The 18,201-nt window shown below is 41.3% G+C and overlaps 1 protein-coding gene across 1 annotated transcript in view; it reads right to left on the bottom strand.

Moving 5' to 3' along the window:
* The window catches only part of LOC138514646 (hyaluronidase PH-20-like), a 66,408-nt gene that overhangs the window by 28,030 nt on the left and 20,177 nt on the right, over positions 1–18,201 (bottom strand). The window contains exon 2 of the mRNA XM_069630085.1: positions 10,672–10,761. Within this exon, the coding sequence (XP_069486186.1) occupies positions 10,672–10,761 (90 nt within the window). The remainder of the gene's footprint in view (positions 1–10,671; positions 10,762–18,201) is intronic.

The raw sequence follows: 18,201 nt of genomic DNA, 5'->3' as shown, positions 1-18,201 counted from the left end.
GTCAGGTGTGTCTAGTTATTGTCAATTGCCTGCCTCTGCCTGAGTCTTGTGTTGGGACACATCAGGTAAACGGCCCTGGTGTTAGTCCGTTGTCTTTCATGGTGTAAGAAAGTGTTTGTATCAGAAAGGTGGGGAAGGATAGAGCTTCTGAATATCCTAATAGCATAGGATGGGGAAAAGGTGTTATAAGGAAGGGGGTACCGCATCTCACCTGTAGGTGTCCCACTTCCATGCCCTGAAGACACCCCATCCAGGTGATCCTCCCACACTAGTCCGCCCTAGGAACTGGATCCAATAGCGATGGCCGTGTCCTGGCCACTTGGATGACAGATTCCCAGGGACTAGTCAGTGAGACACTTTCAGGTTTCTCACACAGGGTTTGAACTCGCTTGTTAAACTGTGAAAGGTGGAACACTTTTTGAGGCGAGAGAAACAGGACTTTCTCATCTTTCAAGAAACCCATATTCGCAAATGCCACAGACACAGGTACCACCTTTGAAATTACCAATTTGTCTTTCAAGCCAACGCAAGAGAGAAAACAACGTGGTAGCCGACCGTACCATACTGGATACTAGGGAGGACAAGCAAGGCAGATTTCTTTTTGTTATTCAAAATAGGAATCCAGGTTCATGGAGGAGATCTATTATTGACCGAGTCTACAAAAAGGGGGAGCAGCGGATCGAAAAAAATCACCTGATCTTGCTTTTGGACGCGGAAAGTCATATTTTTGCAGGTGAAAGAATTGGAAATGTGGGCAGTGTCAAGTGGAATCTTATGGAAACATCAAATTGGTTTTAGAAGGGGTCTCTCAACATCATTGAATGGTCTGGTAATGAGTACTGTGTGCATTAGGTGCTTTCTAAAGGGAGGGCCCACGCTTTATGGGGCCTGGATTGATTTATCGCAGGCCGTTGACACAATAAACAGAAAGGGCCTGTGGGTAAAGTTGAAGAGCTGGGGGTTGCAGAAATGCTGCTAGCGATCATAGTGGAGATGCACAACGATTCACATCTACAGGTAAGGTTGGTCAAAAAGGGCAGGTTATCTGGTGTAATTAAGATCAAAAGAGGGGTTAGGCAGGGGTTCATAATTACACCCTTCCTTTTCAACCTCTGTTTGTGTGAACTAGCGAAGAGTCTGGAAGGGTCCACGTTGGCAAGTTCTAGAGTTGGTAAGGAGAGAATTAAATGATTGCCTTTGTGGACCATATGGTGCTTCTAGATTATATCCTGATAGGTCTGCAACGGTTACTGGGAGCAATGGAGGATTACGCAAGGTTGAACAAAGTAAAGATAAATCCTCTAAAGTCTAAAATGGTGAAATGTAAGCCTCCACTAAAGTCTAATCACTCATTTGCATGGCGCTTAGAGGACCAAGTAATTCCAGTTGCTAATGAAGTCACATAGTTGGGCTCCAAATTGCGGTCTTTCCCAACCAAGGTACATTTGACAGCAATCTTGGAGGGGAAAATACTAGTTAGGTTTTCAAATGAAAAAAATCTTAAACATGTACTGTACATTTTCCATCACACCAGTTATAAAGTTCTACAATGGCAAGGTTATTCCTTCCTCGTTATATGGATTGGATGCAAATCCAGTGTCAAGGCTAATATTTTCGGAATGATTGGAAGGCAAATGTATTAGACGTGCCTAAATGTATTGCAATTGCCTGTTTGAGGTATGAACTGGGCCTTCAGTCTTTGAGATCACTGATGGAGTGGCGGTTAGTGTCTTTGTACAGGCTGATCTTGGTCCCCCCTAAGAACTCTCTGTACAAAGATGTAGGATACTTCTAAGGGGAACCACCAATTGTTAATTGGAAGCTCAAGTGTTTGAAATTCTCACGCGGTGTGAACGCATAGAAATTGACCTGATTCAAATGTGAATGTGAAAGTCTCTGAAAATGGCGGATTGGATTAATACGATCACACTGATGCGTAGGTCTACGTTGTCTCGGTCACTGTCATGTTTGGACAAAACGAGTGGTTAGCAGCATATTTATCTAAGGCAATTTCCGGATCTTTATAGGAGATCATATTTCTTGAGACTCCGCCTCAATCTGTTCCCTACGAGATAAATCGTACATATCAGGCATAAGGACATGGATAATCTATGCCCATTATGTGGTGGAACTGGTTCACAGACTCCGAGACATGTTCTAATAGACTGTGATGGTCCATGGGAATTGAGAGTCATGAAACTGCCTAGATTTGTTTATAAAGTCTGGTGGCTAACAATGCCTTCTTTCTGGGAGAGAATGGTGTCAGGACATGAAACACTGTTGACAATGGAAATTGTGAAACTGTTGAAAGAGTTGAATTGTATTACTGCGTTGTCTTAATTGTATTCTTTATGTAAATAGTCTTAATTTGTTGACTATAACAGAATAAAAGAACATTTAAAGAAAGAATCCAAGTTTATGCGATATTGACGGCCTATGCACCGAACGCCGGACAATGGCTATCTATGGGTGGTATTGGCAGAATTGGAAACTGAGTCTAATATAATTTTGACAGGGGATTTTAATCTGGCATGGGTTCCGGAAGCGAATCGTTGTGGGGCTAGCTCGCCAGGATAAGGGACCCCATATCAAGTCCATAAAACCTGAATCTCTCATTTGGGGCTTGTGGATACCTGGCGTACATGTAGGGGTTGGGAGATGGGATATACTTATTATTCTCATGTGCATCGATCTCTCGCACGTATTGCTAATATGTGGGTCTCTGTGGAATTAGTGGGCAGAATAAAGGACATCACAGTGGCTCCATCTCTCTATCTGATCACGCTCCATTAGTGTCATCTTTGGATATATTCTGTGACCTGATCCGCTTATGACGATGGTCCTTCCCAGATGATATTATTAAAGACGTGGTTCTGACGGAGGTGGTGGCCGAGAACATTAAGGCTTATTTTCACAAAATGTTCACGAAATTGGTGGGATGCATTTAATGATTATGATTTTGATAGGTTATTTATAACGCGTTTAGTACCCAGAGGTTTCTAAGCGTGGAACCGGGTATTGAACCTGTGTTGCTCTGCGTCGTCTTGCTTCCAAGACGAGTGCATTGCCCCTGAGCTATACTCCAGAGACATGCAGTGATATGCAGTGATATGGGGGGGAACTGATCCCTCTGACGGTCTCAAGGGACAAACAGAGTAGACTGTTAGAACAAGACTTGGAGGCACAATTGAAGATCATGCTGAAAATGGGGGATCAACTGACTAAGGCTACACTGAAAGGATATAGGGAAATATGGGGCCAATCATAGCTGCTGAGCGCCAGGTGGGCTGAGAAGAGTTTGCTTAATACGAATCACTTATTCTATGTGAGGGGGAGTAGTCCGGATAGGTTACTGGCCATGCACTTTAGACATAAGGTAGCGATGCACACTATTTTGAAAGTTTGTGCTGACACCGGGGACACTATAACGGTGAAAGGGGAGATCCTGAAACTCTTCAAAAGTTTCTATGGGGCTCTGTACTCATCTGACTGCCCTACGGAAGGACCCCAAAGGGAATGTCTAGACAGGGTTATATTGAAAACCCTGTGGGAGTGTCACTGGAAGGGGATATTCTTGAAGTTTAAGTTGGCACTGCTATTAGGAATCTCCCCCTCCACAAAGTGCCTGGTCCAGATGGCTTTCCAGCTGTGTTGTATGTGAAATTTCGACCGATTCTTGCCCAACAGTTAACAGCGTTGAATAACTCCTTTGGGACGGTCGGGGGTATCTCGATCTCTAAGGATCAAGTGAAAGTGGTCCTTTTCCCAAAGGTCAATAAAGACACCCATGCTGTGTAGTTCCTATCGCCCGATTGCCCCCATTAACATCGACGCCAAGATATATACAAAGATATTTGCGACTAGGTCGGAGACACTGCTCCCGGAACTTATACACCCGGATCAATCCGGATTAATAAAATCTCGCCAAACGTCCAATAATATGCAAGGGTCTGTCATCTTGTGGAATACATTTCCAAACGCAGGTTTCCCTCTGTCTTGTCATTGTTAGATGCCGAAAAGGCGCTTGACCGAGTGAATAGTCATTCCTCTTCAGTATTATGGGTCGTATAGCCTTCGGGATCAGGTTTTTACACATGGTTTGGGTCAATTATTGATCTCCTGGCATTAGATTGGTGGCCAATGGTCAACTCTCGCAACAGATTTGGCTAGAAAGAGGGACCAAGCAGGGCTGTTACCCTCTCCCCGTTATTGTATGTTATATAATTGGAACCATTTTTGCAGCGCTTGAGGAAGGGTACAAAGGTAAAAGGGTATAATGTTTGGGGGAGACGAACACAAGGTAATAGCCTCAGCCAATGATATGCTCCTGGCCCTTTCTGATCCGGTCACTTTGCCTACCAAGGTAGCAGTGTGGGGTGGGGAGGTAGAGGCTTTTGGCAAGTTGGTGGCCTTGAAAATTAATATGAGCAAATCAGAATTCTTGAACCTCTCCTTGACTGGAGATTAATTAGAGTAGGTGCATGAGTCTTCTCTGTTTCAGTGGGTGACAGACATAATTACATACCTTGGTGTTGACATCATAGACTCTAGATTCCATATAAGGGGTGAATTATAGTCACCTTTTGAACAACACTAAAAAGGATCTTACTAGATGGAGCTCCCTGAACATATTATGGATGGGTCGGATGGCTTCAATTAAAATGTTGAACCTTCCGAGGTCCCTATATCTTGTTCAAGCTTTACGATCCCACTTCCGAGGACCTTTTTTTATTTTTTTTTTACACACTGAATAGGCTTCTGTTGGCATTTATATGGAATAATAAAAGGGCAAGGGTAGCCTTGCAACTGTTAATGACTCCAATCTGAAGGGGGGTCTATCACTCCCTGACTTCTATCATTACTATCAAGCAGCACAACTGAGGGTGATTAAGCAGTGGTTTACGCACAATGCAAAGAAGCAGTGGGTTGTAATGGATAGAGCAGTGGTGGGCTCCCCAGAGGCAGATGTTCTATGGCTACCCAGAGCGGATAGACCAGGAATCATACATACATCTCAAATTACCATTGATGGAAATTATATGGTATGATCTAGTGAAACGCAATCGGATATCGTCAATCCAAGCCCCATTTACACCTCTGTTTCGTAATCCGCAGATCTCCCCGGGCCTGGTGGGAAATTCCTTTAGGTGCTGGAAAGAGGCGGGTTGTTTGAGTTTGAGGGATGCTATGCAGGATCATGATGTGATGTAATTTGAACAGTGCACACAAAATGTTGTGTTGCAGGAAGCAGACAGACTACGTTACTACCAGATTCGACATTAGGTTTCACATGCTCACAACAAATTGGCTGCAAATAGACAGCTCACAGTGTTTGAAAGAAATATTACTACCCAGTCCGGGAATAAGCATTTGGTATCCACATTGTATCAAATCATTTCTGATGACGCAGAGACTGTACCAATGACCCTATATGGGTAAGTGGGACGGGAGGCAGGTCAACAGCGTGAGCCAAGAGGACTCGGAATTTCTCTGGGGCAATAGTCCCAAATAGACCAGATCCATCCAGATACATGAAGTCTGGTACAAAGTCCTGCTTCAATGGCATTACACCCCGGTGAGGTTACAACAGATGTTCCCGGATGTCTCAGGAAAGTGTTTGAGGGATTGCAAGGCAAGGGGAGACTGGGCCCACATATGGTGAACATGTCGGATAATTCACTTAAGAGAAAAAACCTGGGGTTTTAGGGAGAGTCACTCAGTGCCTGGGACTCCTGAAATTCCGAGCTGCCTGTCGCTCGTGAAGTAACCAGGAAGTTATAACCCCTCCTCCTTAAGTAAAAGTACAAGCACATTTTGTTGGTACTTCACAAATTGCGCCAGGCACATTTATTTAAAGTTAGTCCTTAGGTTAGCATGTGTTTCGGCCTCTGGCCTTTGTCAAAACCGGACATACATTAGATAATTCTACATGTAGCAGTAATGTGTATGTGGTGGACAGAGAAGAAGCGGTTGGCATAGGGTAGGATTTAAGGGTGAAGAGAAAACAAATCAAATAATTTAGTGGTCAATAAATGATTGGTATTGAAATGTTGTCATCCAATTAATCGGTTAAGGAATTGCATTGAATATTGGGTTTTACTCACCCTAATGGCTTTGTATGTCACATCATTTTGATGAGTTCTTTTGAGTAACTTTCCAGTCATGGGTTAATCCCTTCTCTACAGTATAAACATTATTTGTGTTAACTGTTATGTAATCTTAACTATCCCCTTCATTTAGCATAGCTGGATTCCTCCAAGTACTGAATCCAGCTCTTATCATGATTGCCTATTAGGTACATTTTGCTGTGGGTACATATATTTCACCCAGGCCTATTCTTAGAATTATTTTTTCGCGAATTTGGTGCCATTCTATTACCTCTCATTAACAGGCTACATATACCCCAAATAAATTATTTTACTTTGTCCAATTGAAGTTTGCACATTTTGTTATCTCCAGTGTTCCCTATTCAATAATTAAAGCTCCTCCTCATACTCCCCATAAGGTTCATGCTTAGCAAAGAATTTACATTTTGTTAATTTAGAAACGCATTAGGTTAAAAAATGTCCCCCAGTAGGTGCTTTAAATAGCATAAGACCCCCGAGAAGTCCCTTACCTTGCCTGTATTCCTGGAGGTAATCCTCATTGTGGCAGTGTTCCGTATCAATAAACACGGGTGCCATTTTGGATTTACACATATACACGCATGTGGGCTAATCCTGCCACCAATTGGATTACTAAATGGCCTGTAGCGTAATCAATTGTTACTTTCTAGAAACAACACAGAGCATGTCTATAGTCCCAGTGGTTGTCATACCTCTATGGCTTGCATTCACCTATTGTTTATCTTCTTTTTTTTTATTAAAAAAATTGACTATATGGTATAATCGCAGGTGTGGACAGATCTTAATCAAATTAGAAAATGAATTTATTCTAATCTAAATACAAATGTAGAATCTATCATTGGATTGTAACAATTAAATTGCTATTCTGGTCCTTACATATAATGGCTTCTATGCGTCTAGAACACTAACTTTCCTTTGAGGATTGTTCATTATCTCTAATGCTATAATGATAATTCAACCCTTTTGGGAACAGGTGATGGCCTCAATTAATAAAATGTTAAGTGCAAACTTTCCCCTGTGTCACAAAGCAGATCCCAATTCAAAGCATATATGATTTTAGTCGATGCTCCTACGGAACATGAATGGCTGGTTAATGTATGGAATATATGAGCAATGTAATGAATGATATAACCTTGAGGGGTAGTATTTGAACTTCAGGCAGGATTGGGGCATGGTTTTGTGTTACCTGCATAGCGATTTCTGATTCCTGTTATGTCTGCAACATTTAACAATTAAGGATATTTTGGGTGTGTTCCTTCCTGGGATGTGTGCTCCCGATCCAGATTTTGCAGAGGTGCTACGTTATTGTCAGTTCTCTGAGGGGTGAGGGCAGGGGAGGATGAACTGGAGGGAGAGGTGGGTGGATATGTTGTTTTGCTGTAAATGAAAAAATGACAAACACATTTTTAAGAAATGTATGAATTCATGCCTAAGAACCCTACTAAATTGTAGCAATTTTGTATTGGGTTTGTGAATATATGTTGCAATTAAGTAATTACATGACACACGTTTTTATTAGCGACAAAATAGCCTTTGGCTCTTCAATCCAAGTTATATGGTGTTGAATGAGTAGTTGGCACATGAACATAATGGTATTCTTTTTATATAAATCATGATCTCTGTATTCTCTTGCTGACCTTTCATGTGTCAGTCTCTAACTTTACAGGGGTAAACTTTATATCTCAACTTGATTATACTCTTTAAGAATTGTCCAACAATTTTTGCTTGCTAATCAAATCATCTAATGTTCTATAATCTCTTCTATTGGGTTCTTTTCCATCTCATAGTTCTTGGATAAATATCATTCTTATTTCATGTGATCAATACACTCCATCCACCAAGCCACCACTCAGGCTCCCCTTTACTTGCTATCAGAAAGAAAGCCATACAACTAGTCCTGAATCAAGAATCCACTGACCATGACTCTCGAAGGCAATGCCACAGCTATCTGGGAATTGCGTTTCTCAGATGAGACAGCAAATAGCTAAAAATGGCCTCCGGAAAGTTGATCTGATTTAAAAAGAACTGCTTCAGAGAATGACTGCATCTCTGTAATTAGTACTGAGAAGATATGAGAAATCAGGCCTGCGCTTGCTGTTCTAAATGGCCTGATGGACCATGAAGGTAGATTTAAATGAAAAGCATGCACTCATAGGGGACAACAAAATGAGGCACCACATGCTCCATGGGCTTGTGCGCAAGTAGTAAGCTGGATGATGCCCCTGAAGACACTCTAGCCACAGCAAAAGGAATGATGGCAGACCAATATTTACACTGTTTTCATAATTTATCCTGCATAATTTTCAAGCATCATGACCAAAGCTCCTTGGGAATGATGGAAATAAGGCAAAGCAGTGTGTTTCCAAAGTAGGAACAGACCTATATGAGCAAAGCTCACTAGATATCTGTGGTTTTAGAGAAAGTTAATCATCAATAATCACTCCTGAGTGATTCTTACTCTTACTCTCCTATATTTTCTTATAGGACCAGCAAGACAATATCAAACTTTAAAATGGTTACCTATTTAGCACCTGCTGGTAGAAAGTGTTTGTCATTGAACATGGCTGGTTGCCTGGCATCCAGTGGGCAGCCCCATTCCTTCGGGATGTTAACTTACTGCCCAAATTCCTGTGAAGGAAAGTTTGAAGATAACTGAAAAGGGAGCATGCAAATTGCAGCATGACATGGACGTGTCATCAAAATAGAGCAAATTCTAGGTGATATTTCTTCACAGTTTTGAGTTGACCTAGATGGGGCTTTCAGTGTCATGGGAGAGTGTAGCTCACTTTGATTGAATACATCTTGCTTTTGTGGACATTTGGCCATAGGTATAAACATGTAGTTAACATTTAATTTCAGTGCTTGTTTAAAGCAAATTCGTTCACTCTGGAGGACTTTTGAGGAGCTAGGCCTTGTGTTGTGCAAGTGAACAAATTGCTTAATTTCTTTCATAGATGGTATACACTTCAACAGTGCTTGATGCTCAAAACAGTGGACCAGTATTTTATGAAGTGAATCCATCACAAGTGGTAAATCTAAGGGGCACCAAAAGCAGGGAGTATTTAAGATATGTGGGGCTTGAAAATAAAATATAAGGGGTGTGTTCTGACCAGGGAATAGACCCAGAAGACTAGCAAATCCTCTCGGATACCAGGTGAGTATTACGTGAATGTATGACCCTTAGAATGCAGTGGAACAGTTACTCTTTGATTACAATTAAAGGGATTCAAGATGACATTGCAACCACAAAACATATTAGGGAACATGTCTACCTAGAAGTTACCATCCCCTACAATCAGGAGAGGATTAGGATGAAGAGGTAATTTGTAGACAATCTGCAAAAATGTCAATAAGTCATAGGTGTACTGTTGTCTGTTAATAGGTAGCCGCAACACAAGTGGGGACATGTCGCATTTCACAAGGTAGTTTCAATTCCTTGTATGACTCTGTAAAGACCTAAACAGCATTATATTTTAAATACCAAAGCCGTTTCCCCTTTCGATTAACTATATCTTTAAAAAGTTCCTTTCCACCGTTACACTTGAAGTGATGGACGCTGCCTCTAGACAAGGGCAAGGTCACCCATTCCTTTCCATAGAAAGAAAGTCCTCATCAGGCTTCACTGGTTAGTCGAGGAACATTTGCACTTATGTACATTCAGACAGGTTTTTGGGTGCCCTGGCACCCACACATTGCAAAAAAATGGTAATGTGTGTGCTGCTCATCAATCACAGAGTCCCAAGAAAATCAAAGGGAGTGATTTGCATGAAGACTTAATGAGAGTGCGCCTTGAGTCAAAATATTTTAATTTAAAAGAGCAATTTGTAATCGATAATTTCCAAATGAATTCTGCAAACCTTTTCAGAGCAAACAAAGTATGCTACCATATATTATTCTTTTGAGAACACGCTGGTAAACATGCCTGCCTATTATCAGTTTCTCGAATGGGCTTCATGAAGGATTGCTTGGGGTATACACGACTTTGTACTCTGACACAGACCCTCAGCTCAGTTGGATTTAACCTCTATTCCAGGCCCTCCCCTTCCTTTTTTTATGAACTGACGCGACCTAGAACACTCCCACCTCCTACGTCTCTGAATGCACAGACATACATTCTCATTCATTCTGACGGTTTGTGGCAATCAGCTCCCCTGGATGATGATGGATTTAGGGGAGGGTCCAGCGCTGCTATAAGCATAAATGTTCTTCAAACTGTCTGCTGTTTAATCTGACTGGCAGAACACCCTTCTCAACTCATTACTCTAAACTAGTGGGGTCACCTTGAATGATTACGTCAACTTCATACCACAGCGTAGCTTAACATTTTTACTGGCATTTAGGAAGTCGTCTATCGTGTGACCACTTAGTCTAAAGAAGTCTGTTACTTCGAAAGCTAATGCATCTACCATCTCAGCATAATATTTTCAATTAGTCGAATAAACAATACAAAAACTTGGATTCAGAAGCTGTACTAGCAGCGCCAAACACTATGTCTGCACAAATGAACACTGAAAAGATAACCAGCCGCTCGGTTTCTTTGACATACCACGTTCTTTGCAAAACTGAGATCTCCCCACATTACTACTCCAGAGACTCCCAATGCAGCACTTTCTCCAATGGTGTTCACGAGGTCAACCTGTAAATACAGTGGTACAATATAATTAGTTTCAACATCAATGTAAATTGGTCAAATGAACCTTGTTAGACATTGTTAATATTATAGGATGCTCTGTAGACAGGGTGCATCTACACACAGCATGTGTGCTCTGAGGAATCGTGCATTCATGCAGAGTGGTACAAAGCACCAAAGAAACAACAATGAAATAAAAGTGTATATTTGCTGCAGCCATTCTGACAAAGTAAACCATCTCCAGATCTTGAGCCCTTTACTGCTACTCTTATAGAAGGTTCACTTTGGTATTGACTTTTGTAATTAGTCGAATTAGACTGTATGTTGTATGATCTTAAAGGTTGAGGATGGCCACGTCGCATTCAGAACTTTGCTGAAAAGGCATCTTTTCAGAATGGTCTGGCAGCCGGATTGCACCTCCCTGTGAAAGGCTCTCATGTTTGCCTGCTGTAGGTTCTCTTGGAAATGTCCCTCCCTATAGACATTTCCAATCTCGGGCTCACATGCACTTAAAAATGTGATTGCTATTCTACTTCTTGCACTTGCCGACCCCGGGCGGGCTGGTTTGTTGACTTTTACCTCCCAAATGGCTCTTACCCTGGTCTGAATGTCCCAAGAACTAAGACGACATTTTATTTGTACCCCCCAAGTCTTTTGTATACCCCTCTATACTTCTTCACTTGGAGTGCCTCTAAGTATCCCTCCCATTGCAGTAGGTGCCTACAGGGGAATAAATACATTTTTACAGCTGTTTTAGATTGCACTTTTGTTTAGGTGCACTCCCTATATCTACCTTCTCAAACAATTATCGAAGGCTTACCTACCGCTCTATAGAAAGGTCTGGCAAAGTAAGCACTTAAGAGATCTTACCATATTTTCAAGAGCGATTTCTATTCATATTTTTATAATTATTGGAGCCGAAATGCATTTGATCACCCGAAGTAATAAAATGTGTTTATCATTCAGAATGCGTTTTTCCTTTCACCAGTAACTTAAAATAGGTGGGTTCCTACAAAATGCTTCATTGCTGTGCCCCAGTTCATTCACCGTGCAATTGCAGTGAATCTTCCCAGTACCAATATTTCCTAGTAAAGGTAGCACTTTACTCCTTGGAAGCACCTACATTTGTGTTACAAGTAGATTTATTATACTGTGAATTAACCCATAAATTGAAACTTGATAACTTCATTAGGTGTGCATCTCTACTCTCCACTCATCTCTTACAAATGAAAGCCAGCAATTGTCAGTATACTACAATTGTAACAGACTTGGCCCAGGAGTGAATTGAATGCAGTGATGTTGCACCTTAATTGTGATCTGAAACATGGAGAGGTTGTGATCAGCATTTTAAATGTGGTGCATTAGAATTTGAATTCACTATAGAATAATTATCCAATTTCCCTTAATCTGGTGGGTTATCAGAAACTGATCAATGACTGTGGGAGACATAAATAACAAGTGTGCATACTGATCATGGAAGGACTAGACTGGGCTTTCTGCTAGGTTGGGATACACGCCATCAAGACATGTTGAACATGGACCAAAAGGCACATCTATAGATGCAACAAAAAATAAAAGACTAGACTGCTCCATTGGGACGAAAACATGGGAGATGGATGTGTGAAACGAATGCTATGCATAGTAAACAGCAATAGGCCTTTCAACAAACTGATCACATGTCGCAAGAAAAATACCCATTTAGAATTCATAGCAATAGGCTAATTTGTAGACTCTAGACAAGTATAAAAGCTAACTCAATTTCCAACAGAATATCTTCAAGGATGCATCCATTGTGTCTTTGATGCAACAGGATTTGCTCAAGGAATAGCATTCCATAACGGTATGGTCATTAACCAATGTCATAGTTCAGTTCCAAAACATGGGTTGCCAAAGTTTTGCAAAGTTCATGTAACATTGTTTCATGTTTTAATTAGTTTCCTCAGAAAAAAAATGATCTTCAAATTTGGTGGACTATGATGAAGGGATCAAAGTATCCCAAAATGCATTGCTCAATACAGCAATATTGTAAGTAATGTAAGTGATGTATTCATTGCGTTCTTCGCATCTGACTGATTACAAAAAATGTTACAAGAGAATTCTGAAAAGGTACATTATTTTTACATTTTGAAACCTTAATAAGGGGGTCAATTCAGAATATACCGGCTTTTCCTTTTTTCAAACGAAATATTAGCTTTGACCACAATAATTTTTGAATATCTTAAGATATTAATCACAAAAAAAGTAGAAAGAACAAAGAATCCCTATGATTTCTCTTTTCAGAGGTTTACGTTAGCAAAGCACAACTCCTATATAAAACAGGAATTAAGAAAGCTAGATCTTTCTTACGTCATAACCAGATTCACTCAGCCATTAATAAGCCTGCCAAAATCTTTTCTATTATTAGACGTTTTTCCAGTCCTGCTTGCCTACTTCAGAAAGTTGCACCCCCCAGTTAACCGGCTAACAAATGAAACACATGTTTTCCTTAGGTAAAACAATGAAAGCTTTCAGTGTGGTGAGTCTTCGTCCTTTTTAATGGAGGTAAGCACTGGTACTCAGGCGTAGCCGAGGAAGATGGCCTTTCTTTATTAATTAAGCTCACTTGGTCCAGCTCGCATGTACTTCCTGCCTTTGTCGCACAACTCTATTCCTGAAGTGTGGCCAAATAGGTTACCCATTTAGTTAATCTATAATCTTTGATGCAACAGCCATTATTTAGTATTTGAACAGTAGTTTATATTTCGTTTGTGTTTGGAGATGGTACAGTTGGAATCAGCATAAGGCTTTAGTTGTTGGAAAGTTTTGGGTCAATTTGCTTGACAAGATTGGAACACAACATTGGTAGTTACGGGAGTACATTAGGATCGACCTAGAATAAGAATAACTTTGAGTAAGTTATGAGTTAATTACTTGGTCGAGTTAGTGTTTTTTGTTAATTTTTCACATTTTTACCAACCTATAGTATGCTCAGGACGCGCCACATAATGTGTAGTAATAAATATCGATTTGTCCCTCTGTCTGCCCAACATGGAAGGTCATGAAAAATATTGCAAATAGGGCAGTCTTACAATATTTCTGAGGCACAGTATGAGCATGTACAACTAAAAAGGGAAGATGCATTGTAATGTAAATGATATATTAGATGGGAGCATATTGTATATAGTTCAGTTTGGGTGATTAATTAAATGTCATATCATATTTTTGTAGACAATACATTTAAGTATTAGCCATGAAGATGCTCCTTCACCTCTTTTGAAGTAGAATCAGGGGCTATGCGAAACACGTGTTGGCTTTCTTGTGGATGAAACCCATGGACCAACATCAAATGGATTTTCAAGAAATTGGCCCATGATTTAGTAAAATACGTTTGTTTGACAATTGTTGTTTGATTCACTAAAAAATGTGTAGGAGAGTTGTCAATGTTATGACTATATCGATTTAATATACTATTGTGTGTGGCACAGTAACAGGTGTCCATGATTGTAAGATGTTTTGTGCATACCCATTTAGTTAACTTGACCCTCCAACAGAGAATTGTCCCCCAGTGCTTAAAAACCACCTTAAACTGTTCCCCAGTGCTTAAAACACACCCTTATTACAGCCCTTCTTAATAAACCCTCATTCGATCCTTTGGAAATGGGGAACTATCAACCTATTGCAGGGCTTCTTTGGATCGACAAGAACCTTGAAAAAATGCTGACTCAACAATTAGGTGCCTGTATTGAGAACAACCAGCTCCTATCGCCTCTGCTATCGGGGTTCCATCTGGGACATAGGACTGACACTGCCCTGCTCTCAGCATGGGATGACTTATGACTCTACTCAGATCTGGTTCATTTGTCACTGCTGGTGGTGTTATCTGCCTCCTTTGATAAGGTGGACTACTGTTGTAGAGGAGGTCCCAAATATAGCCTGCACTCCAGTCGCCCATTTTGAAGAACCAGGAACGTTCACACCGAAATATGTGACGTATGATGAGCAAATAAACCAGCAGAGAGCCGCAGTGGGGCTCTGCCCAGTGCCTATTAGAAGAATAACACCTATTGAAGAACCAATAACCAGACAACCATGGGCAGTGGGGTGCCCATTGAGAAAACCCTACCAGCAAATGAAACGAAATGAAGATTGCTTAAGTATTGTACAAGAAGAAGCCAGAAAATCCTTAATGAAGAGTGAATGGTCACGTCACAAAGGCCCGGATTAACGTACAGATAAAGATATGACGTCCCAAGGATGACCCAAAGAGACGAAATGCCATGAATAAAGATATCGTGAACCCAAAGGAAGAGAACATTGTTGAAACACAAGGGAGTTTAAGCTGAAAGCATGGTGAATATTTTCAACCAACACACACCTGTACATATGCTTGGAACCGCAAGAAGCTAAAGAAAATATTGCGGCTTGCAAAACAAAACAAAGCACGATAGTATAAGTGTGAATCCACTTTGCATAAAAAGCAGAACCAACCCAGGTTATTCCAGGTCAAACGCAAGAAGTTTCATATTTTAGCATCAAGAGGAAAAAGACTGAATCGAAACTCAGCAGAGGCAACTCATGCCAGGAAAGCCAAGGCCACATAGATAGAAGCTGTAGACAATAGCTACTTTTAATTGAAGCTAAGAACAGAATATCCTGCCTCTAAAGAACCGAGATAAGAAAGTGAATGCAGGTGGCAGGGTGAAACGAAAATCAAATGCCTAAATGGAGAGAAACAAGGCGAATCCATGGTCTGCTAGCACGTGACCAGCCGAGCAAGAAGAGGCATGGTTTCACACCTACGCCTGGCGCCAGCCCATACAGAGATATCAGAACTTTTTCGAGACAAGAAGATGCAGTTTCGAGGCCAACCACAGTGAACTAATTGACACATAGCCCATAAAGTGATGATTGATTGAAAGAAGGCAGGGTGAATTGGGGGTCACCCTGCACCTGATTGACCGTTCTGCGTGCTGCTAAACAAAGTGGAGATTTATGCATGGGGTTGATGCTAAGCCAATCACAATGGAGCAAATAATCTAGGGTCCTATAGTTAGTACAACCAATGAAACGTCATACTTTTAGTGATGTCTACAGTAGTCATTTGTGAAGGAAGGGCTTAGATGCCCACCTGACAGTATTTACCCAATCGGCTCATCCCCGTTACCATATACAGATATGGCACCTATACTAAAGTTACAATTTTTCCAACCAATAGAATTGCATGTTCATTTCGAGTGTTACACGTCAGATTATGACGCGTTTTGAGTATAAAAGTTATGTTGTGTGTGAAGCTTGAGGGAGATGAAGCGAGACGGGCTGTCGCAATGCTGTTGATGCCCATGTTTCCCCGTTCTTTTTACTTGTCATTAAACGGACTTCCCTTTGCCGAACCATTGAGTTGTCCTGATTGATTGGTGTTGGAGTAAGAGACCCTGCACCCCCATCCATCTCGAGGTGCAGCTATCTTGTTTTAAAGTACTGCAGGGCAGACCCTGACTCTATGGGCCAGCCGGGGGTCCCTCCGTACACTTGGTAGCAAAGATCGGATGGTTTATCGACTATCGATTATTAATTGAAATAAGACACCTAATGACCGTCGACATAAAGTAACTCTATGTCTTCGGCAATACCACAAGTCCTTTGCCATTCTACTGAGTAGACTGTGAAGCTCCCCGTAGACAATGGTAGTGTCAGCAAAATCTGCAGTAAAGGTCTGAAGGGACCCGTTTTCCCACATATCCCTTCCCATTCCTATGGGCAGATGATCGGACGAAGAGCCAAGGAAGGCGGTAACCCCGAGGATCCAGAGAGGAACCATGAGAACGGTGAGTAAAGAAAAAATGTAGTGCTTTGGCAAACAGTGCATGCCTTAGAACAAGTAAAGGGAAAATAAAAAATATAGTTAGCAGTAGAGATGACTGTATATATATATAAGGGTTAATGACTCGAGAATAAATAAATAAATAAAGGTTACTGGGGTGGACACCCGAGAAGAGCGAGGTTACCAGGGCGGAAATCTGAGAAGAGAGAGGATTTGCCTTATTCCTGGGCTTTAAATATAGCGGCTAGAAGAAACGTGTATCCAGAGTCCCACATAATGGGGAATAATTAGGCTACCACAACGTTTAAAGACGTTGTCAAAGGGGTTCGTTTAGATTCCATGAGGGGGTAATGATTAGAGGCAGAGTTATTTGTGCCCAGCTGGTGTCTGTCTAGTCTGTTAAGCGTCCGTTTTACATGTTTTCTGTTGTGACGTCCTAAGTGATTATTTATTTTTAAGCTGAGTGAAAAATTTTCCGCGATTCACTAGCTGAGACAGAATCGCATATGAAGTGATGTTTTTGAGTAAATTGGGATGTGTACAATTTTTGTGCAATTTTGGATTGGAGCTTGCAGTGTTTGGTGCTCACTCATATTGTCACAAGTTGTTTAAACCACACAAAAGCATTGATGAGTGTTATATAAGAGGGGAGGGAACAGATTTAAGCATGGAAGACATAACTCCATTAGCACACTTAGACAAACAGTTGCCAAAACATGCACCCAAGCTAAAGAAGTATATCACCGAGTGGGTTAAAGGTACTGCCCACAAGATGTTTATGCCATGGCCCCAAAATGGGTCTTTATCTAAAGCTGTCTTACAACATATGACAACATATTTGCACGCCACATATACAGGCAAGAAGTTGGAAAAACGCCTCGCCGTTCTTGAATTGTGGAAAATGTACAAGCAAGCAAAGGAGGAAGAGCCGCCAACAGATTAGATACTTATTGTATGCACAGAGGTGGGTGAGACGCCTACTGCGCCACCTGCCCCGCCCGAAACAAAAGATGAAGGAAGTAAGGACGAGGGGTTATACCCATTGAGGGAACTTAACGCAGCCACGGGGTATAGCAACCCCGCATATGAGTCACCTACACCTAGTAGTGACGAAAATCAAGGGAAGGATAAGGACAGGGATATTACCTCCGCAGTCCCAAGGGACAAGGGGAAGCGCGATGATGAAAGAAAAGATCAGGCACAGACAAGTGCATCTCTCGACGAGGAGAAAGAAGGGAAGAGATGGAAAGGGAGTGGAGACAGAACTGTTGGGATGGCATTTGCGAAAGACAAATGGATGGGAGGACACATTTTATTGAAATTCAATGGTAAAGGCATTGATGACGCAAGGCAAAAGGAGAAGTTAGATGAGACACAGAGAAAAGGGAAAGAAAAGGAATTAAGAGACAAAAGGATAAGGAGGAAAGACAAAGGCGAGAACAGCTATATCGCGAGGAGCAAGAAAAACAGCTCGATCTCAACCCAAGAGCAGCATACGACCCAGACAGACAGAAGCAACAAGGTTAGAAGAAGAGCAAAGGATACGTGAGAAAAGAATAACGAGACGAAGAGATGAGGAAATGCAAAGGGCAGATGAACGTAGAAATGAAAAGAAAAAGGAAGAAGATAGGGTCAGAGAAGAGGCG

The sequence above is a fragment of the Ambystoma mexicanum genome, chromosome 12 (genome assembly GCF_040938575.1).
Source record: "Ambystoma mexicanum isolate Mex_15411 chromosome 12, UKY_AmexF1_1, whole genome shotgun sequence".
Lineage (NCBI taxonomy): Eukaryota > Metazoa > Chordata > Amphibia > Caudata > Ambystomatidae > Ambystoma > Ambystoma mexicanum.
Note: the sequence above shows the minus strand (reverse complement) of the source record. Positions and strands in the feature narration are given on the sequence as shown.